The sequence below is a fragment of the Arvicanthis niloticus genome, chromosome 10, assembly GCF_011762505.2.
Source record: "Arvicanthis niloticus isolate mArvNil1 chromosome 10, mArvNil1.pat.X, whole genome shotgun sequence".
Taxonomy (NCBI): Eukaryota; Metazoa; Chordata; class Mammalia; order Rodentia; family Muridae; genus Arvicanthis; species Arvicanthis niloticus.
This window is the reverse complement of record NC_047667.1, coordinates 56,207,542-56,231,432: the sequence shown is the minus strand read 5'-3', so window position 1 is coordinate 56,231,432 and position 23,891 is coordinate 56,207,542. Positions and strand designations below refer to the sequence as shown.

The window sequence follows — 23,891 nt, the reverse complement described above, 5'->3', positions numbered from 1 at the left end:
TGCAGTCTTCTTTCTGTCTCAGCAGTAACAGTTCCGGTCTCTGTTTCCTCCTTACACCTGGTGGAGTAGTGATGAGACATAGGGAAAGAGCTATGGGTGCGTGTGGCATGAACAAGTTTATTAGGGCTACCTGACAGAGGGTCACATGAAAAGGCTTCTGTTAGATGTCAGCTGACAGCTAACTAACATGGCTATGTCTCTGACATAGTAGAAGCTGTGTTTTATATCTTCACACTATTGGGCCACTTCTGGGAACGTGAGTCTGGAGTTTCCAGGTTTATTTTGAGAACCCTCATTGCCATTACTGCGGAGTTGGTTTGTTTTTATTGTTTTTTTAAGGAACAGAAACGCTTGCTACATCCAAAGCATGGCCTGTCTCAGGCAGCTGTTCACACAATCATCAACTAACAAAGACTGTATACAACTGGGATCCAGATGCAAACTTCACAATAGAGATTAGGGAGGATGGATCCCAAACACATTTTACTTTAACATGCAGAATAGATTTCTGAGTTACACTAACACACTTCTTCCAGCAGGTGTCATAGTAGACAGGAGAATGGGTATGAATTCTCAAAGAACAAACAGAGTATTCATGTGTGCACTTTCTGTCTCTTGTGATTTCTGGGATTTCAGAGCCCGGGACCAGGAACTTATATACCTGAGTGGTGGAACTGCAATGGAAGAAAAGAAAACAAGGGGACTGGAGATGTTCAACGATATAATTCTGCCGTCAACACACACTGCTAAGGCTTAACGGCAGAGATGAGTTGATGGCTTGCATCTATGCACACTCATACACAAACACAGACAAGTAATTCATATGTCTCAATATATAGCTCATAACTGAGGATGGAAACTATGTCTATGCAGTTTTTCATTAGCAACTTGCATGGGTTTGGTTAAGTTGCAGAGAACAAGAAAGCTATTTTCTGTTTATAGTTTTATATTTATTTCCTATTTGAAAGAGAAGTAACCACACATCTGTAAATCCTTCTTTTCTATAGTCCTTGGATCCTGCACAGGGTAAAACATGACTGTTTACCATCAATGAATTGGGTAAAATTCTGAGTTAGTTTTGAGCCAGACTGAATGCATTTTTTTTTTTTTTTTAGAAAAGAGGGTTAAAAAAAATATGAGCAAGAGAAACTACACAGCCCTAACTGGCAGTTTTTCGTTAGTCCTGTTTGCAAATTGGAGGCTGTAAATTCTGGGAACATTTCTAAGAACCAAGAATAACGGTTTGTTATTGGAGCAAAAGATACATCCCATCCTTACCTACGGTGCCATAAAAGGAAAAGAGACCAGTGTCTGAGTTTAGTGTAGAGGTGGATTTATTATATGGAGCACAAATAATGAGAGTTGACTACACCTGCTCAATTCACACCAAGGCTTGCCATACCATACTGTTCTGGTACCCAACAGAAGAAACCCTCGGACAACACAAACCCAAGATAAGTAGTTTGGAGTGAGGTCAAAAATCAAACTAAAACAAAAACCAACACTCACCTAGGAATTAAAATATATTTCAATTGTTCTAGGTTGTGACTTTCTATGACAAATTCCTTCTAAAATGAAACATTTTAGACTAGCAGTTCAGTTCATCCCTTGACAGTCACAGAGCCTTGGAAGCAACAACTTCAGTAGAACAAGAGGAGGAAGACATCCATATTTCCTCACTGGGCTAGGATGGACGTGATAGAGGAGGGGAGCCTTCTCTCAAGTCTTCTGGGTCTCATCTAACTCACCGCTGGTCCTACATCTGTTCTCATCTGACACTGTAGAGGCTGAACCCCTCAGCTGACACAGCCTCCTGCTGAACCCCTCGGCTGACACAGCTAGCCTCCTGATGTTGTTTTTCATGCACAGAGTTCATGATAATAATTGCACAAGAGAGCTTTTTGTAATCTCAAAATAAAACTCATGATAATTAAGTTTACAATTTTGTGGTGGGACACTTTCAGAATACACCTCCCGCCTCCAACCCCCAGACTCTAAGCTCTCCAATTTCTATTTAAAAAGTGAGTTTTCTTTGGGAGAGCCACATAGTTTTCTCTGCTCTTTTACAGGCAACTTCGGAACTCCAGGGTTTAAAAAAGGATCATTTGGGTATGGAGATTTTTTTACTCCAAGGCTTTAGAAAATTTGTTAAGTTACCATCTTTGAAGAACAGCTGAAATGACCAATCAATTTTCTTAAGTTTTAGCAGTTTCACTAAATGTTAACCATCTATAAGTAGCAAAAGCTGGAATAACGATTATAACAGCCACACGGGGTACTTTTATGCGAATTGAATTTAATAAAAATTGGGAGTTATAGTGTATGCATTTGCCCTTCCCTCCCTCATAACCTAGCCCCACTCCCTCCGAAGTACTCATCTCGGATGGCTTGGCGACCTCTGCCGCCCAAAAAAGCCCATTACAGCGGCCCGACAGAAAGAGATGACCGTACTCATTCCTTTAGAGCTCTGAGATTCTCTGGTTTTCATTCCACATTCAGAGCTTGAAATTGCTAATTTACCGGTGATTCTACATAAATAAAACTCAATGAAATCCACGTTCTCTTTCTCAAAGACGATGCTTTAAATAAAGGATCAGAAGGTGGGTGCTCTGCATTTACTCGTTCTAAGAAGCAACCTTGGACTTCGGTTCCTGCAGCCCAGCCTCTCCCAGCGTCCCTCTGAAATCTCCAGTTTTGTCTGTCTGCTCGCCTTACTCAGAATAAAGACTCCGCCCTACAGTTACACCCACTGCCAGCCCGCTTCTCCGGACTGGGGGCGGAGACTGCCTGGATTGGCTAGGACCCCTGTGTCACGTGGCTCCGCCCCTCGGCCTATCTCACCTCACGCAGTCTGGGCGTGGAGAGAAGATACCGTGTTGCGATTGGCGGGCCTAGCTAGATGATGCAAGAGAGGTGGGACCTGGCCGAGCCTTGATTGGTCGGGGTGCGCGTGGTCACTGATCACCGTTCAGGCTGAGAGTTGCTGAGAACCCGGGTGCAGATCAACTCTGCTGCAGGGAGTCGAAGATGCGGAAAGTGGTTTTGATCACCGGGGCGAGCAGGTGAGGTCCCCTCTGGAACCCCGGAGGCTATGTTCCCGGGTGCGGGGAAGCGCAGGTCGGTGATTCACTTCTCATGCCTGCCTCACTGGGTGCTCGGTGACTGGCGCTTTGAATTAAACATGACAGTGGAAAGGAAAACTAGACCGCCAGTGACTGATCAGCCTGGCAGTGATGCTGAGCCTATACTCTCAAGGGACCCGCAGTCTCCGAGAGTAGTTAATTGTAGGCGCCCGCAGTTCACTTTAACCCACCCCACGCGGTGTGTCTTACACTCCGCGCGTTTAAATGTTAGCATCTATGAACTTTAGCACAATGGGGACATTTCATTCCTGCAGGGTATTTCACATACTCTCCCCAGGAACATATAGAACGACCAGTCTTTAGCGGCTAAGGGTTATCCTGATGCAGTCAGGACATTTAGCCAGTTCAGTTATTCCAGGCTTGCCCCTTTGACCCTTGACCTACTTTAATGCCTTATCATTTCTTCACGAAAATGTGTGGAGGATGGAACCAACCCTCCCCCCAAACTGGTTATATTGATGTTTTGAGAAATTAATACAAGATTTAAAAAAAAAATGCCACTTAAGCGTGTTTCAGTGACCCAATCACATCTATATTAACTAAACCAGTGGATGGGTCTCTCTTGGGCTTTTTGTTAGTTAGTGTTCACTCTCCTTTAGGTCAACTGGTTTTTGGTGGTTCTTAACATGAAAAGTGCCTATAGAAGTCAGGCCCGATTTTGTGTGATTTTGATAGACTGTGGTGTGTGCAGCTTATACTAAAGGTCTGATATTTGAAGTAAGGATGAGTAGGCCCATATATGTTTGATACTTTGCTGTCAGGGCCACCAGATTGTGTGGGTTCCAGACTCACTTTGGGGTTCCCTTTGCTGGCAGTCTACATGAGAGCCTATTGTTACACTGGCTGGCATTGCTGCCAGCAATGGGCCCCATCTGCTGGGCTCTTTCATATGGTTCTTTCTGACCCAGTGTCTCTAAAGCCTTTGAGCTCTGCTCTTCTCCGCTTCTCCGTCTTTGGTTCCATCTGATTGCTATTTCTACTTTCTGTCTACTTGCACTGAGGGCTTTTTCTTGCTGTTGGCTATTCCGCTGTGATTTAGTAGTTGACAGGGATTTAAGCTCCTGCAGTGCCACTATGTATTCTGTAAACAAAACAAAACAACCCCCAAAAGCCAAAACCAAAACCTCACGGGTTCACTTACTGGGATTTACAGTCCTCCAACAACAGTTAGCAACAGTACCGGGAGGTGGTGAGAACCCTTGCCTTTGAGGGACCTAGGCACCACAACAAAATGGGGACACAATAAACAACTAATAAGACCCTCATTATATTATTTTTTGGGGATATATTAAATCCTTCCCTAACAGGTACCCCAAACCTCACTCACTGTGTCGTTGAACTATATTAGAGGGGAGCAGCTGGATGTTGCTTATCAACATGGCTTATCAGGGGGATTCCTTCAGATAACGTTTGGGTATTTTCCATCTGGACTTCTCATTGACACGGTCAAGTTTCTGAACCAGAGAGAACTGCCTTAGTTTAACACCATTTCAATGAACTCACACTTGTGCCTGAATTGTCCTTTCAGTGGCATTGGGCTAGCCCTTTGTGGTCGGCTGCTGGCGGAAGACGATGACCTTCACCTATGTTTGGCGTGTAGGAATCTGAGCAAGGCAAGAGCCGTTCGAGATACCCTGCTGGCCTCTCACCCCTCCGCTGAAGTCAGCATCGTGCAGATGGATGTCAGCAACTTGCAGTCGGTGGTCCGGGGTGCAGAGGAAGTCAAGCAAAGGCACGTCTCTTTTTGATAGATTGCTGTCTATCAGAAAATTAATCAAATGAGAAAGGGCAGGAAAAAATATAGAAAGATAATGGATATAGTATATATAAAATGATTGTGCTGAGAGAGTCTGTACATAATGATGTTTGAGCCCTCAGAACTTTCCAGTTGGCAAATGCACCGTTGTGTCTGACACTAGATCAGTATTCTCTGTCCACTTAGAACAGGTACAAAATAGTGACGCTATTTTATCCAGAGAGACACTATAGCAGTCCTTTCATTTTTGAATGTGTTAATTGTGCTGCTTGATTGAAGCCAGAGCTTACTTCCCACACTTTACTAAGTAAGCATTGCTTCTTCATGCCTAGCCAAATAAGTGGCTATTACTAAAGTTTGTAAAGTAGATAATGGATAATTGATCTGAGGTCCCACTGGCTTCACTTGCATGACAAATGGTGGCCAAAGCAGCAACAATTAAAGTCACCATTTTAATAATTTGAACCATGTGGTTGTTTGTACGATCAAGAAACAGTGATACATAATCCGTATTGTCAGCCAAGTATGAATTTCAAGGTCTGGTTTTATCAGCTGTGGCTCTGTCCTGGTTACATAGAAGACACGATGTGGTGCCTAGGATTCTGGGAGACACCCTGCGCATGCTGCCTGAGTATCAAGGGAGCAGGTACCACCTGCCTTGATCCCACTTCCAAAGGGGTGTACATACATTAAGGCTTATGAAGTTTCAAAACTAAAAAAAAGCTCACACAAGTTTGCCTTTCTTGGCTTCTCCATGACATGTATTCTGGAGCAAGCCCACTGAGAATACCTAAGCCCCCTAGAGCATTTACAGTTTTAGGATATGAGTGTGACCTTTAGTCAGTTTATGATTCATAGTTCCTGGCCTTGAGCTCTCTGAGTAGTTTCCTGTTGGGTCTTCTGTTTTGGTAGATACCTGGCCATTCAGATTACAGCACTGATAGGTCAGGTTAGACCTGCTGGATATTACGTGACTTTAGAGGATGTGAACTGGTTAAAAAGATCAGGAGGAAGATGGGTTTGATTGAGGGTACTCCAGGGCCTGATTGGTGGGCTGCAGTTGGATTTCCATCTGGAGATTTAACTTCAAAGCCCATTGAAACCACCATGAGGAAAGGCTACTCAAGTATCCCCTGTGGCTAGAGACACTGCTGAGAAAGAGCCATTGTAACGCAGAGGTTACATTGTGACCATCTTTATTGGTTCAGAAAGGGTTTTTCTGTCCTTGGGTCTTCTGTCTTCTAGAGGTGGAGTGCGTTTTTTGTCTCATCTTTTCTAACAATGCCACTTTTGGTATTTTACTTGCAGGTTTCAAAGATTAGACTACTTGTATCTGAATGCTGGAATCATGCCTAATCCCCAGCTAAACCTCAAGGCATTTTTCTGTGGCATGTTTTCAAGGTAATTTTCACAGTCTAGATCCGTGGTTCTAAACCTGTGGGTGGAGACACCTTGTGGGGAGGAGTGCAGGATCCTTACGGAAGGAGATCACGTATCAGATATCCTGCATACCAGATACTTACATCGTGATTCATAACAGTAGCAAAGTTACAGTTATGAAGTAGCAATGAAGTGATTTATGGTTGGGGGTCGCCACAGCATGAGGAACTGTATTAAACGGTCATAGCATTACGAAGGTTGACCACCACTGTTGTAGGTGAACTGAGTGCAAGGAAGGTGTTCATTTTGTTGCCATGGTTTTGCCTTTGGTGTGCATGTTGAGCTGAGGAATGCTGAGAAGGATGACGATGAACAGAAAGGAGTTGGTACTACAGTGGGCAAGTCGGGTACTCAACTTTGTGAGGAGCACTGCCTGTGGCTATGGCTTCCGTAATGGTCTGAGTTTCTGAAACATTCCGTATCATCAGATGGTTTGTGTTGATATGATTGAATGTGCTGGTCTCAGAACCTTTCTAGATCAGGTGGCGTTCTTAGAGAGCCTCCAGTGTCTGGGAGATGCCCGGCTGTGTGTCAGGAACTCTGACTAGTGAGCTGAGGGAATACAGGGAACTAATGTCTGCCTGAGAAATTCTCAATACACGCAAGTGTAGTGGCTTTCAAAGCTCCATAACAACAAACCAGACTCAGAGATATGCCTGTTTGAAACTCAGTGCATTAACTCATAGAGATTTTTGATGCAGGCAGCATGCTCATTTTCTCTCTACTTTTCTTCCATGAGAACAAAACTCGCGCGTCCATCCCACTATTAAACTGATCTCACAGCAAGACACTCTGTTACTGTGTTTGATGCTCTTAGAATTCCTAGTGAAAAAGACAACCTGGTTAACTTTTTTCCAGTAATTAAACACACTTAATATGGATGAAGACTTTTTTTTCTAATCGGCATAACTATTATTGCCTAAGAATAGTTTACCTCTAATCTGACTGGGTAGTGGGGGCAGGAAAGCATGTTAAGTACACCTGTGAATTTAGGGGAAAGAAGTATTTAATATTCAATACGAATGTCCAAGAAATTATTATTTTCTCATTATAGAATCAGTGTGTGTGTGTGTGTGTGTGTGTGTGTGTGTGTAACATCTTTGGTATTTTCAGTTCAAGGAGCTTTAAAAAGTCACACTACTGTCTTCTGTTGTTTCAGAAATGTGATTCATATGTTCTCCACAGCAGAAGGACTTTTGACCCAGAATGACAAGGTCACTGCTGACGGGTTCCAGGAAGTGTTTGAAACCAATCTCTTTGGCCACTTTATCCTGGTAAAAAGTCTGGGGTCATATATTTTTTTTCCTGTGATCCTGAGGGCGTGCATGGAGATATTACTGTTCTGCGAAGCTTGTTAGTTTAGGGCTAGCATTAAATCTTCGAGTATTTACATCTGATCACGGACCTCTGAAAATGCTGCTTACATAGAGAGTGGAGGAGGTAGATGGTCAGACACACAGTCTCTTGTAAAACAACGTACACAACAGCAGAAAAGGCACATTAGTTCTGTTCTCAGTAGGTCTACAAACTGGGCTGGGCATCACATAGCCTGGGAGAGTAAGAGTGTTGTCATTAAACACTGATACATAGTTGACTTTGATTATCATTTTCTTCTCAAGCCTCCATATTTGGATGTACTTTTGTAGGCAAACATAAAAGAGTCATCATGAGATATGTGGCTTATCTAGTGTGTTCTGTGGTATTGCCTCTGGCTCACTCTCATGGGGTGGCTTTAATATTGAGAGCAAGTGGCCAGCCATGATGGCATTATAGCTCATTGGTGCTGAGAGAAATTTGATGCTAAGTTTGCCTGCATAAAACCTGTATCTGTTATTGCTAATCTTTTTTTCTTTGATCCCAAGTCTCTCAATTAGACCTCGATAAGGTCTAGCATGTGTTTATTAGAAATCAGAATGTGGAACACTAATATGGACCAATCTTTAAAAGAAGGGGGTGAGATAAATATTTGGTGCCTGTGTAATGGCTTTAGGTATTTTCTTTTAAAAAAATAGAAAAGTATAATATGAATATTGTACTCTCATTTTGTATAGACAAGATTATATATATGTATATATATGTATATATTATATACATATACATATATACGTATACATTATATACATATATAATAATATAATATTATATATATATTTATATATATATATATATATATATATATATATATATATATATATATATTTTACATGAATTAAAATGAAACAGAGAACTGGTTGCCTTTGATGAACTTGGGTACCAGGATGTTAGGAATGAGTGGAAGATTCATATTTTATTCTCTGAATTTTAACACTGTTTGGGTTTTAGTGCCATGGAGTATCTCAGTCTTAATGACAGTGGTCTACTAAAACACAAGGTTAGAATAAGATTCTTATCTGATCTGATCTTAAAAAGCTTTATAGAGAGATCCATCATCTAATGTGTCCTTGATCTCCTTAGAACCTTCTCCCATTTCTTTGCCATCTTTTTGAATTATTAAATAAGATAGTTATTGAGAAGTGGTGGGACAAACAAACAAAGAAACAAACAAATGATATTAAAATAAAGTGGTAATGATAGAGAATTAACTCATTAATAATATTAATAGTCTTATGTTTTGATGAGTGTACTGTTTACAAAGTTAAGTGGTTAGGAAAGCAAATGAGAGGTGTGGCCATGGGGCAGATGTCACAGGTGTCCTAGCATGTCTTTGTCTAGGCGGACAGCGTCATCGGGGGTCTTAGAATCCACTTACCAGATAAAAGGATGTCAGAGCTATGAGAGCAATGCCTCCTATGTCCGTTATGTTGAGGAGTCTGACCAGATTTCATAAGACACAAATGTGAATTCATGGTTCATTTGTAAATGGTGAAATAGAGCTCTTTCTAGTTTGGCTAGAATAGAAAAAGAATGACCAGACACTAACGGCTGTTATAAAGAGTGGGGGGTCCTTTCTGTGAGCTGCAGGTCCCTTGAAGTGGTACTGGTTAGTCGCGGGTCACTCAGTCTCATGTGTGGGGTTTTCTTGTGTGGGTTGTCTTATTTATCCACTGCAGCGTGGGCCACATCTGGAAGCTTTAGTGTTAGAGATTTCCTTAATTAACGTTTTTCAGTAAATATAGTTGTATATTTACAAAACTTTTGCAAGGATGGTACAGAGAGTTCTTGTACATCCTGTATTTGGTTTCTTTATTTGCATTTTATATCAGTACTGCGCATTTGTAAAAATAAATGATACAGTATTGATAAGTTATTAAGTAAAGTGTAAACTAAAGTTGCCAGTTTTATTAAGTCTCATTATCAGCTCTGGGGTTCTATCCAGGGCATCAGAATACATTCAGTAGTCAAGGCTTCGTGGGTCCTGTGATGTGGAAGTTTCACAGACCTACTTTGGTCTTGATGACCCTGATAGTTCAGGCTTGCTATCCTGGCATTTCACAGACGTCTCGAAGTTAGTTTCTCTAATGTTTGTCACACAGTGAAATTGTAGAATGTTTTCAGAAAGACTGTAGCTATAAAGTCCTTGTCTCATCACCTCATATCAAGATTGCATATTCCAAGGCAAGGCATGTTTGCCATATGCTTATAATCCCAGCACTTGAGGGATGGAGGCAGGAGGACCGAGTTCAGAGCTAGAATGTGCTACCCAGTGAGCTCCAAGCCCACTGAGATGCATAATGAAAGCCTGGCTCAGAGGATGACAACTACAGAGTCTGAGACCTTTTCATGTTGACCTTGGTCACCTGGCTTGAGGTGGCTTGTCAGGCTTTTCCACTGTGGCATCATGTTCCATGCAACCTACACCAACGGGTTGAACTTCGCCTTTGAAAAGATGGATTATCTATGGAAATTTGTTGGAATTTTTCCATCAGGAAAATTTATCTCTTCTATTTTTTAAATTCAATTCATTTCATATTCATGCGGAATCACGGTTATATATTTCCTGTATTAAAGTCTTTTATTTAAAAATGCTATTTCTCTCTTTAGTCTCTGTAACATATACTACTTACTATATATGGCATAGGATGTTAATTAGATGCACTCACATGACATCCATACCGGTCTTTCTTGATTTTATTTTTTCATTTTTAAGATGGAAACCAAGATAAACTATTGACTAAAAATGAGGATCTGGGTTCTTGTTTCTATTTAGATGTTAATAGCTCTAGGCCCTCTCAGCCAATAAACCATGGAGATAAATGTGTGTATACTAACTCGTGGGTGTATACATATTTATACATGCAAGTAGTCCATCTAACATGAGGAAACACTAATGTTGTAACATGTACCCTTTGCTCCCTGTAACCATTACCCCTTGCTGCCAGTAACCCTTCTAGCTTCTTGCTCTTGCAACAGTAAAATCCCTGTTCCCTGCTACCATATCCCACGTATTTACTTGTTGAATTCTAGTATACATAGGCAGAAGTTTTAAATTGTTAGTGCATACCCCTAGTAGATCATGATACCTTTTATTTTGTGTTTTCTTCATTCAGATTCGAGAACTGGAACCGCTTCTCTGCCACAGGGACAACCCTTCTCAGCTCATCTGGACGTCCTCTCGCAATGCAAAGAAGTCTAACTTCAGTCTTGAGGACATCCAGCACAGCAAAGGCCAGGAACCCTACAGCTCTTCCAAATACGCTACTGACCTCCTGAATGTGGCTTTGAACAGGAATTTCAACCAGAAGGCAAGGCCTGTCTCAGAGATGCAGAAGTTAACAATCAGGGTTGCTGTTTCATAGGGGAGGGATAAGCAGCATCCATCCTTTTAGAAAAATGGTTATTTCCTGTTCTGCATTCTTCAAGAACTCTGTCCCCTGCCAATAGAAAGACTCCAGTACTGCCACCAAGGACTTCTGGTGCTGTGCTCTTCAGTCTGTGTATGTCATTCAATGCCTTCCCCTCTGTAGCCAGGTGGCTCTCACTATCCCAGTTTTCAGATGAGAACACTCACATTTTGAGAAGTTGAGTCAGGAACTCAAAAGTCCCTTGACTGTTAGACTTTGCGTAATGAGCCTCACGCCTCCCAGCTTCTGTCATGCTGATGACTGAAAGGCGGTCAGTAGTTATAAACCTCGTGGAAGGTGGTGATGAGGCTCTTGTTTCTGTGAGCTTACAGATGGAGAGGATATTTATATAAATGAGAAGATACCCCTTATCAGTCATGCTGGGCTCCTGCTGACCACAGTCACCTGAAGTCACTGCCCCTTTGAATCGATTGCCCAGGTCCAAAACCTTAACTGGAATTCTTGGCTTTCCTATTGGCATTTTCTGGTTGTTGTTACAGCTTAGAGTCAGAATGTCATCCACCCATGGGTTTCCTGCTAACTTCTTGAGATCTTTAGAATTTGTCACAGCTACTTTTAAGTCCTCAGCATTTCTTTCAGAGGGCAGGGTCAAGCTGAATTAGTTCCATGCTTCATAAAAAGCTCTGGGATTTTTTTTTTTTTTTTTTTTTACATTTTAGTTGCCAATTAAAATGTAGGATTTGTTTTCAGCTCATGATTCTTCTTTCTCAGCTTGGGGGTGGGGGGACGGGCAGGGAAACCTTAGAATTACATTGGAGGATTCCATTTTGAAACCTTCGTAATGAATTTTCCCAAAGTTTTACTTTACTTTCTTTTTAACAAAATATTATTATTTTACTATTTTTGGTGCTGGGGAATCAAGGCCTGGGCTTTGTACTGCTGCAGTACCACTTGAGCCGGAGCCTCAAGTGGATGAGTGGATGTTAACTTTGGCATCCTGATCCCTGTGATTTTAGACTTACGTGGTCCTGCTAAGCAGCAGGGACAACTGAGAGTCCGAACTTGCCATTCCCTGGATTTCTGGCTCATATATGTGTGCCTTTTATTAACAAGCATCCCTGAACTAAGTCAATTTGCATCAAATTAAAATCGTACTGTGACTCTCCTCGGCTCCCAGGGTCTGTATTCCAGTGTGACGTGCCCAGGTGTCGTAAGGACCAATCTGACGTACGGGATTCTGCCTCCCTTTATCTGGACGTTGCTTCTGCCGGTGATATGGCTAGTAAGTGCAAACACTTACCTTTTTTAATATGGAGTTACGAAATTGAAGAATTCAATCGTGACAGGCAGCCATTTGACTTAAGGTTTTTGATGTGCTGTTATCATAAATGCAAATTTTCTTTCTTAAATTGAAATCTGTTGTTGTTGTCGTTGCTACCCTAAGCGGCCAGATAATACTGTTGTTTTCTTTCCATCAGATTCGATTTTTTGTGCATGCGTTAACTATGACACCGTACAATGGAGCAGAGGCACTGGTATGTTACTAGGGTTTCATTGCCCGAATAGTGGCATTGTGATAGGATGGTAAGCTCACTGATGGCAGTGAACAGTGTCAGGGGAAAAGACTGTACGACAGCAGTTCTCAACCTGTGGGTTGTGACCCCTTTGGCAAAAAAAAAAAAAAAAACCCGACCCCTTCACAGTGGGTCACCTAGATCACTGGAGATTACAGATATTTACATTGCAATTCACAACTACAGCAAAATTACACTTACGTAACAATGAAATAATTTTATGGTTGGGGGGGTCACCACAACAGGAGATACTCAAAGGGTCTTAGCACTAAGAAGGTTGACAACCATTGCTGTAATAGAACACGCTCCACGGATAAGCAGTTTCTACTTGAGACTAAAGAAGTTACACACACAATGTTAGAATCTTAGTATTTAGCACCTGCTGGGACGCTGGTCGCCTTGACTCTAGAGAACACACTTCTGTAGAGGCAAGATGCACCAGGAGTTGCAGGAGAAGTAGCAGGACACTCCAGAGTCAAAGCAAGGGGATGCCAGTGAATGCTTTCCCATGGGATAGGGACAAGAATAGGGGCAACAAGACCTGTGTCTTATGTAAAGAGTTTTCTTCCTGGAGCCAGAGAGCTGGCTCACTTGTTCTTGTAGATGACACAGTTTGATTCTCAGTCCCACGTGGCAGCTCACAGCTGTCCATAACTCCAGTTTCAGGAGATCCAGCACTCGCTCCTGGTGTCCACGGGTACCTGGAATGCATGTGGTACACTGACATGCATGCAACAAAGCACTAACGTGCATGAAATAAATCAAAAGAAAAAACCGTAAAGGTTCTTATTCCTCTCTTGGTGTTGGAGGATCAAACTGCCTTATTAGGAAACCAGAATTTCCTTGACAGTTGGACTGCATGTGTTTCCTAAGCTGTGGCAGGCATTGCTCGGGAGCTATACTTCTGTTTTCTTCTGTCCACTAGTAATGCCTTTGCATATTTCTCAGCTCAGCCGCAAAGTTCTGCTGATGGATCAGAATTCTCATACAAGAAGAGAGCTGCCATCAGATTGGAATCTTGTTGTCTTAGTTTTGAAGGGTGTGCTCAATACAGCAAGACAGGACTTTTATCCTAGAAACTTGAGGGCTACTTCTGTGGTGTCCAGGCCTGGCTATTTCTTAAATCTTGACCAAATTGAGTTTAGGGGAAGCATGAAGGGAATGATATACATTGAAGAATCAAATAGTTTCTGTGAGGACGCAGATTGATTGTGGACAGGTGCTGTTAGACTGTTGGTACAGTTGCCATGATATAAGAATCATTAGTGTGGCGCTTTAAGGATTCCTCGCTCTGCACATCTGATGTGTGAAAGTCTTGTCTAGGTGTCAGGTGTACATTGAGCATCAGTGGTATGGGGTGTATTTAGAAGATCAAAATCCTGTTCCTAAAGAGCTTAGAGGTCTGTTTGGGAAAGTAAGGAATCCATAAAATCGGTAAGGAATCAAGACATCTTGTCATTAGGTAGGGAATGCTCTGAATGGTGGGGACCCATTGGGGCTGGAGGAGTTAGAGCTGACTTTAATGAGAGGGAGCTAAATCTAGACTCTGAGGGGTCACGTAATTTGGATAAGGTGAGCACCACGATCCTAGTGTCCCAGGAAGGGCTGGAGAAACAGCTCAGGGGTTAACAGTACTTGTTGAAAACCAGGCTCAGTTCCCAGCACCCACATGACAGCTCACAACTATCTGTAGCTCTGCTTCCAAGGGCTCTAATACCTTTTTAAGACGTGTACATTCATGCACGAAGATCACTCAGAGAACACAAATAAAAGTTAAAACAAAGCCCATCGGGACCTTGCTATAATTTTCTAAGTGTACATGCATAAAAGGCAAAAACTGCAGACATCTGACCCACCTACTTCCAGAGAGGCCAGTAGGGATGATGAAGGGTGGTAGCTCGTTACATTAGCACCCAGGATCTCTCAGTTCCTGTGGAAGCCTTGTCTCCTCAGGGGAGCATGAGCTTGAGCTAAGGCATAGGCCAACCATGAGGATGCTGGGATTGTATTAACTGTTCACATCCAAGTCTCCAGTTCCGGGCTTGGAACCCTGGAGCACTGTCTGGAACATCTAGGCTTCTATCATATGTAAAATAAGAATGAAAGCGGGGAGCCAAGGCAGGGCAAGCGGAGGCAGGGCATGGCAGGGGACTCAGTGTTGATGATTAATGATTTAGTAAAAATGATTTTAATCAAAACAAATGCAACGTGACAGCTCAATGACACAGAATAGAAAGTTTAGAAGGTCCCAAACCTGAGATTTAGTTTATGATAATGACCAGAAATAGAGGGAAAAGATGGGCTTTACAAGCAAGGTTGCTGCCAAAAGGGCAATACAATCTTTATGTCCTGATTTTCACCAAAGTAATGTTCTAGATAATTGAAGTGGTCTATATGTCAAAATTAAAATATAAAAAATATTAGAAGAAAATACAGAGGAATTATATGAAGTTTGAGAATGTGAAGGGCTTGCTTGTCAGAATGTGGACTCTCCAAGACTAAGAATAAAAATGTTAGCATGATCCCAAAGTCCACTATAAATAAGGCACAAGGTAGAATGCAAACATTGTCTTACACAAAAGGTAAATATGTTCCTAGTAAATCAAGAACTCCAGCAAATGGGAAAACAGCACTTGTTGGAATCACAGGCAAAAGACATAGTCACAAAGATTCTGAATGGGTTCAGCCATGTGTAAAGATGCTTGGCCTCACTGATGCTAAGAGAAGTGTAAACTAAACTTCTAATTCAGAGCTCATCTCAGATTAGCAGAGACTTGGATGTCCAGTGCAGGGCTGTGGTGGCTCGTGATAAGGAACTGAGACTGAGCCTGCCTTACACAGCCTCTATGGGGGACTCGATGACCTGTAGAGTCACATGTTAAAGTCACGTGTTAAAGGCACATAACCTTCACTGTCCAGTTCTGTTTTCAGCATCACTTTTATAGACGGAGTCAGGCTCTTGTAAAATGTCGTACTTACCATCCTTGAGGGTTTAGTTTGTAATCACAAAGACTGCAGTCTACTGCATACCCTTTTTTCATTAAAAGCTAAACATACCAGTTACAGCTCATGCCCAGGATGGGGTTCTGTACTCTCAAACCCAAACGAAACAGCTCAGTATACACAGGTTTGGAAAACTGAAGATATGATAGATATTAAAGTAAAAACTTCCATGTGTCGTGCATACTTCCATTTAAGAGAGAAGGAAGGTTATGTGTTGCTAAATGAAGAAAGATTTCTTTGCCTGACCACATGACAGAACAGCGGGTTACTCCCAGAGATGGCAGGTAAGTGGCTACAAAACTGGAAAGGGAGGAAGACTTCCTAAAGGTCAGGTGCATCTTCTCACTGGTAAAATATTATCCTAGTGAGCTGTGCTTTACTGTCGTGTGCTAGAAGGACATTGACTAAGCCCATGGATGAGACATGGACTCGTGGGAGTTAAGGGAGAAGATGGCCAAAGCGAAGATTGGTTTTGTTGTTGTTCCGTTTTGTTATTTTGCTTAGATTTGCTCTCTGTGGAGTAGGCTGACTCAGAGTCTCTCTTCAAAATACGGTAGTGGTTTCCAAAGGCATTCGATTAGCTAGTGCTTTTTGAGAGGAATCTTTCGATGTCACTGGGGAGCTTTGTAGAGTACTGATGGTGAATCTCATTTGCTTGGGGCAGGAGCGACATCACTGACGTCACTCTTCCTTTCCAGGTGTGGCTTTTCCACCAAAAACCGGAGTCTCTCAATCCTCGGACCAAATACCTGAGCGGCACCACAGGATTCGGGACTAATTACGTCAAGGGCCAAAAGGTAACTCTGCTGATGTCGTCACGTGGGAGATGCAGCCAGGCTGATGTGCTGGCCTGTCGTGCTCACAGCTGTGTGGCTTCTGTGCCCAAGTCTTCACTCTGGCATTATCATGGTCCATGTCATTGCTCTCTGCTTTCTCCTGTCTCGGAGCTCTTGGGCATCTTCTTTCTGCTAAGCCTCTCTCACCGGTGTTCGTGTTAATGTCTGTCACCCGTCAGAACTCAGCTTCTTCCCAGCCTTCTCTGTCTCTTTAGACCAGGCCCTGTGGCCTATGGTGGGATTTCTTATGCCCATTCTGTGAAACACTCACCCCCCGGGTGTCCCTGTCAGCATATAAGCTTTGAGTGGAGGGAACATACCTGCTTCCCTCGTATACTGTCTCACGTGGAGACGGGTAATAAGTTATCATGAGTCATTTGGAGTACAGAATACTGCCATGTGAACTTAACTTCTCTCTGAATGCACATTCTGTTTGAGGTGATTGTCAGCTCTGTCAGACAGCTATTCTGACGAGGCAGGGAATAGAATAGAGGAAATTAAATCAGTATTGAGTTAAAACGAAATCAAATAGAATTGCACAGAGGCGGGTAGAGAGATGAGAACATGTACTTGGAACTACGAGAACATGCTGTAGCTTTGTCATGAGCGAGGTTTATTGTAGCGTCCTGTTTTTCTCTGCCCAGCCTACTGAGGATGCATTGATATAAAATAGAACTAGATTGGGGCAAGTATTTGGCAGCAGGTTGAGTCCAGTGACCGCCAGCCGTGTGTATCGCTTCCTATGCCACCTGCTGCTAAAACCCAGCTTTTCCTAGTTTTTGAAATATGTTGTGTTAGTTACGAGTGACTTAAGGACATTTTCAAGAAACGGCTCCTCAGGGAGGTAGAGTTGTGTGGTGTTTCATGGCTGTCTGCACCACGGCTGGCTCACCACAGTGTATTAACCCAGGAATGGCTTTGAGGAATTGAAACAGTTAAACAGAAATGACATGGTTGATCTGGGTGTTTACAAATTGTCCTTTACTGCATGAATGGTCTTTAAGACAGGGTCTCACCGAGACATTGCGGCTGACCTGGAACTCTGTCTTGGTGAGGAAGGTTTCTGTTGCTGTGGTAAAACACCACAAGAGGAGCAGCTTTGGGTGGAAAGGGCTTATTTCACCTCACACTTCACATCACAGTCCGTCAGTGAGGGAAGTTAGGGCTGGAGCTCAAGGTGGGGACTTGGAGTCGGGAACTGAAGCAGAGGCCGTGAAGGAGTGCTTCGTGTCATGTCGGCTTGCTCTTACTCGCAGTGGCTGGTTCACTTGCTTCCATGTAGATAGCACTAGGACCGTCATCCCAGGAATGGTGCTGCCCACTGTGAGCTGAGTCCTCCCACGTCACTCATCAACCAAGAAAACGAGCCACAGGCTTGCATTCTCCTCAGTTAATGCTACCTCTCCCAAGATGACAGTTGTGTCAAGATGACATGAAATTAGGCAGTGCAGACTGCTTATATCCCAGATTTGCCTACAGAGGCGATCACAGAGGTCCACCTGCCTCTGCCTCCTGGGTACTGGGATTGAAGATACACACTACCATGCATATCTATTTTTTTTAAACTCAAGTTTGTATCAACTTATAATTCTTAATATACAAAATGATACATTTTAGAAAACTCTGATGCAATATGATAGCTCATTTTGGAACCTTTAGTGTTTATTTAAACTTATGTTATAACCTTACAGGGAACAGTTTACTTATCAAGGGAAGAAAATGTTTAATTCCACAAACCCAAGTGTTTCATTAATGTTCAGTGAGATACAATGAAGAGGATGCTTTTCCTTTGATTCATTTTGGGGCAGTCAACCTTGCCCTCTGTTAAAGGATTGGAGGAGCTGCTGGCTGCTGGCAGACCTGGGGGCTGGGCCATTGTCTTCTGCCGTGTATCCATTGCTGAGCCCGCCATGTGGCAGTGGACGGACACACCCATGCATGTGTGGACCCCCCTTGTTAAACCCAGTGTGCCACAACACAAACCAAAATGATAGGAAAATGGGGTGGGCGGGGAGGGGTAGGTGGGGGATGAGAGGCAGAGGGGGTGAGGATGAACACAACCGGATTTATCGTGGCATACATGTAAATAAAGGTAAGCTTGAACAGGCCAGATCTGTAATGTTTGCAGTTTCAATCCAAATGACAAAAAGGACCAAATGAGGATAAATGTTATTTCCAAAATGCTGAAAGGTTTCCTTAATCCCTAGCCTCCAAGAAGAGCCAGTTTTAGAGGTTTAGGCTCTTTGTTGACTAGGAAGCAAAGAGATCGTGTTTGTGGGAAAGGAGGTTCTTGTGTTCAGTTAAAGTAAGGTTTTCTGCAAGAAGACCAAGAATACAAAATAATAGTGATATAAGACAGAGTCTCCAATTTCCTGCACATAGAAGCACTTTGGAAGCGGGTGAGCATCAGCAGGAGTTCAGATGTCATTCCCCCCACTCCCCGTGTCCCTCAGCAGTTGGTGGAGTAAAATGAGTCAGAACAGGAAATCACACTCACATTGTGTATCTCTCTGTGTAGGACGATCAGCAGGAGGTTTGACAGGTGCCAGTTTGCATGAGCATTTACATCCTCAGGTTCTCAGGTGTTTCCCTGCAGCCTCTGCATGACCACTTCCTGCCCCTTCCTATCATTCAGCTCTCTTAGATGTGTGGACGCCTCCTTTTGCTGGCGTACAGTGTTTTATTTTTCTTTTGCAGTCATCTCTATTTGTGTTTCCTTTCCAGATGGACATAGATGAAGACACTGCTGAAAAACTCTACGAGAGCTTACTGGAGCTGGAAAAGCATGTCAGGATCACCATTCAGAAATCAGATCACCTGAGCTGATGGTGACGTTCCGCCAAGCATCCCGTTTGTACCTTTTGCACTCTCTGGTGCACTTTCCATCGTGCTGGGTGATACGTGTTTTGTAGCAAACCATGAGCCAAGATGATCTCTCCTCCTACTTTTCAGAATGATCTCCAAGACTGTGTGTGCACATGTGTGCAGGCGTGCACACACATGTGAAAAAGTAGTGGCACAGTAGAGGAACCAACTAAATACCCTCCAGGGTAATGACCTGTCAGAACTGCTAGAGGCTTCCTGCAGAGCATCCTTGGGTAGCTTTCTATCACCAGGAGCCCAGTAGTTTACACTTTTGTGCTGGGGACACAGTACAGCCTGAACCTTCTTTTAGTCCCAGCAAGGAGAGGCAGTGCCACTGGGTAGGACTTATACTTCTTTTTCTTTTCTCCGAGATCCCCTTTTTTCGTCTCTTTACGTACTCCTTCATATGCTGCTTTGGATAAGTTTACTCACTGTCCGACCACGTGGCTCCCACGTAACTGCCCACGCAGTCATTTTTAAGAGCAAAGGGCCACGAGCATTATTTCTGGTCTTTAATAACATGTGCAGATGTATCCATTATGAACAGCTCGTCGTCATGATCATATTCACTGGAATTAAACTTATAGCAAAAAAATTATTTAGTCATGTTTCAATAAAATTTTTTTAAAAAATAGAAAAACCGCTAGGATGCCATCTGGTACACAGTGGAAGCAGAAGAAGAGAGTTCATTTTTATGTGTCAGATGATGAGTTTTTCAAACCTTTTCTCCATAAGTCTTAAAGAGCCACATCTCAGCATCCTTTGTTATGAATCAAAATGCTAGAGATGGCTAGACATTTTTGTCATAAAGGCATCGTATCACTTGGGATTTAATCAAGTCAGTAAAATTCTGAACAAAAGTGAGAGAAAAGTGATACATAAATATAATCTGACAGCTTGTGGTATGAAAACTTTCTGGTTAGGGTTTCTCTAATTTTGTTGACCAAGATTTTTTTTTTTTAAAGATACAGGTGAGAATGAGTCACAGCCACGGCCCCTCCTCTGTCTCTGGGAAACAAGGGGTGGTTCTTTATTATTCATCCTGAGTGAACCCCCATTTGGAGAAGACTCCTCCTTGGGGAACTCATGTTTTTCATCTGCAAAGCAAAGCGATCACCTGTGTTCTGTTCCTCACAGGGTTGCTTGAGGATCCATGCTCTGTGTGAGCCATGAGAATTCCTCATTTTTGTAGAGAATGGTGAGGTTCCTTAGAGGTCAGTCAGACAGCTTGCCGAGGCCCAGTCACTGCCGGCCACCGTCCTTCTCATGGATGGCCTGTTCTGGACCCCACACCACAGAGCTCTGTAGGATGGTATGGGCAGGGTTAGGAGTCCTGCGGCAGTGTAGTTAGTCATCATCCTAACTTGCCTTGAGAATGAATTGAGAGAAAGCTTGGGTTTTGCTTATTTGTGAGTTTGTAGAAAACATGTCTTTTTCTGGGGTTTTCAACTTATAAACATCGAATTACTTATAGAATTTCCTTTTTATCTTTTTGCTGGCTACATTAGGAATTCCCTCTGTTTTATTCCTGATACTCTTCCCAATTGTCAGTAATGAAGGAGTTTTTCCCATTTTGCTGGTGTTTGCAGAGAACCGTGTTTCTTCCTCACTGGGTTTTTTCTCTCCCTAGTTACTTATATATTATCCATGCAGATTTTTTTTTTAGCTTGCTTGTTTTAATTGTCTTCTTTTTGTTTTCTTTAGCTTAAAGTAAACCTTTTCTAGTTCCTTGAGTTAAAACTTAGGTTCCTTATTTGGAAATTTTTTTTGATTGCTGCTATAAGCATTTAATTATAAACATTTAATTATATAGATGCCATTCTCAGCCCACATTTGCTGACATATTGTCCTGCATTGTTTTCTTTCAATCATAGATTGTTTTATTAATTTCTGTTGAGGTTTTCTTTTATGAATTATTAAGTGATATTTAATGTTCATATCTTTAGAGATTTAAGATTGATGTTTGGCTGGGGAGATGGCTTAGTGGTTGAGAGCACTGGCTGCTTTTTTAGAGGACCTAGGTTCCATTCCTAACACCATGTGCTGGCTCCCAAGATCTCTAACTCCAGTTCTAGGGGGTCTGATGCTCTCTTCTGGCCTCTGTGGGTACCACACGTGCATATGATGCACAGGCATCTGTGCAGACAAAACAACCATACACATAAGAATAAAAATTATTTTAAAAGTTGGTACTGGTTTCTAGGTGTAGTCTGTTGGGATATCCTATTTATGTTAATATAATCAGAATATATTCTTATTTCTGTATTATATTTTTTGACTTTTATTTATGGTCCAGGATCTGTTCTGCTTGAATGAGTATTCTGTGGCTTTCTCTTCACATCATGCCAGCTTGTATTTTCTCCTTGGAACACTCTGGGTTGTTCTCTTTGTCTTTGTGTGGAGTTCATAGTTACTCTTCAGGTAGGTGTTGTACGGGAGGGCCCCAGTGCTCTGTTGACAACAGTATTTCTCACCTGTACACCGTCTTCATTTCAGATGCGGTTTTATTCTTCTGTTTCTTTCCTGTGCTCAGTCAGTTTTTCTTGTTCTATGATCAATTTCTGGTTTTAGTTTTGAAATTTTGATTCATTTGATTCTTAATTTATTTTTATGTATTTATTTTGCATGCTTGGGCATATTGAATCCAGGGCCTTGGGGCTCATCTTCTTCCTCGGCAGGAACGCTGTGTATTTTACTTATCAACTAAAGTTTTTGTTTGGTTGGTTTGTTTTTTTCCAATTTTTTTTTCTTCAGTCCTCAATATGGTCTTTGATAGTTACTGAATCTATAATTTCATCATGTCCCTCAGGTTTTATCACCCTTATCTACCTTATAAAAATACGTATTCGAGGGCTAAAGGGGTGGTTCAGCACTTAAGAGATCTGTTCTTCCAGAGGACCTAGTCCACTTCCCAGCACCCACATCTTGGCTTACAATCATCTGTAACTCTAGATCCAGGGGCCCCAGTGTTCTCTTCTGGCCTGTGGGCACCAGGCCCACGAGTGGTGCACAGACCTTTGTTCACACCCATACACACAAGTAAAAATTAATCTTAAAGAAGCCCATACTAAAACCTATTAATCGGAGGGACCGAGTAAAGTTGTGATAAAGCTAACATCTGTGCATACCACCGGATGCTTGCCTCCTCGCCCTGAATGCTTCCTGGTAAGCATCACAGGCAGGGCTACTGGGCATTCCCAAGCTAACCCAGAGTGCATCCCTCCACATCTCCTGTAGGATCCTAGCCACAGGTGAAGCTGCCCTCTCAGAAACATATACCAGCCTTGAGTAACTTTTATTTTCCTTGTATTGATAGAGGGTGCTTTAAAAAAAAAATTACCTATTTTTTTTGTGTCAAGCTGTGTGTTTATGTCTTTTACCATGTCCCATTTGATTTTCCCACCTTTGGTAATAAGAGATATATATTATCTATATAATAAAGGATGAAGCTCTTGCCTAAAACTCATTTATTTATCTAACATTTGTACTCATTTCTCTTGTTGATTGTCCTTTAATATTCCAAAGGATCGGCGCCACGACCTTTGCTTGTTGTTTCTTGTTGTATTTCTAGCATTTGATCAATGGATGTCATTCCTTAGGCTCGTGGTGAATATATGAACAGTTGATTGAACAAGCATTTATTTGAATAAATTATCATGCTATCTTGGTCTTCGACTCAGTTGATTTTTATTAAGCCACATTTTTAAAAAGCTACACTGTATCTTAATTTGGCACAATGCTCAGAATACCAAGCTTGAGTTTACCGAGCCTGTCATTGTTTTCTATCTCAGAGCATTGTGTTATACTAGTAAATAGCTTTCCTCCTCACAACGCTTTTGTCTATATTGGTAAGTTAACTCTTGAAGAATAAATTGACAGCATGTATCACAAGTTAAAAGTGCATGTGCCTTTAGCAATTCAGTGTTTCTAAATTTACCCTAAAGCTAGAACTTGAATACATACGCAGTGTCAGGGTTACTGTCACCTGTTAGAAACTCTTGGTGCTAAATATGCTTTGAAAATTAAAATTGCTTGTTCTTTGGAAAGATAAGTTGGTGCACACTATACAGTATGTTTTGTAACAGCCCTAGAGGGAGCTGGGGTAACAACCTATAATCAAAGCCAGTTGTATGTCAGCGAAAAAGACACATGAATTCACATTAAAGCAGAATAAAAACTATAAATAACCACCCACCAGCTCAAGTGGGGTTTAGCTGCCAAGCAGTATGCTAAACAGTTTAAAAAGATGTTCAGTTTTCTAAGCTGTTTGGACTTTGAAATTGCAGGTAAGGGATTTTAGACCAACGTGACAATGTTCCCTGTAGCATCTTCATCCAGCAACAGCAGGAGAATATAAAGAATGTTAGCATGTTTCTAGTCTTTAGGGTATTGGACAAAGAATGACGGCATTTCCATAAACTACACTAAAGGTAGTAGTATTGGAAAATAATTATTTAAAAAGAGGTGAGGTAGTTCTGTATGGATTGTGGGTTAAATGACTAGAACCAGATGCTGTAGAAGGCAGGGTGGTC

At 42.1% G+C, this 23,891-nt stretch overlaps 1 protein-coding gene across 1 annotated transcript; it reads left to right on the top strand.

The window, feature by feature from the left end:
* Positions 1–2,901: 2,901 nt before the first annotated feature.
* Positions 2,902–23,027, top strand: Hsd17b7 (hydroxysteroid 17-beta dehydrogenase 7). Its single transcript, XM_034513595.2, has 9 exons — positions 2,902–3,062; positions 4,672–4,875; positions 6,208–6,300; positions 7,499–7,613; positions 10,827–11,021; positions 12,259–12,363; positions 12,560–12,616; positions 16,357–16,455; positions 19,219–23,027. The coding sequence occupies exons 1-9, from the start codon at positions 3,028–3,030 to the stop codon at positions 19,318–19,320; spliced, it is 1,005 nt and encodes a 334-aa protein (XP_034369486.1). The 5' UTR covers positions 2,902–3,027; the 3' UTR covers positions 19,321–23,027.
* The last annotated feature ends 864 nt before the right edge of the window (positions 23,028–23,891 follow it).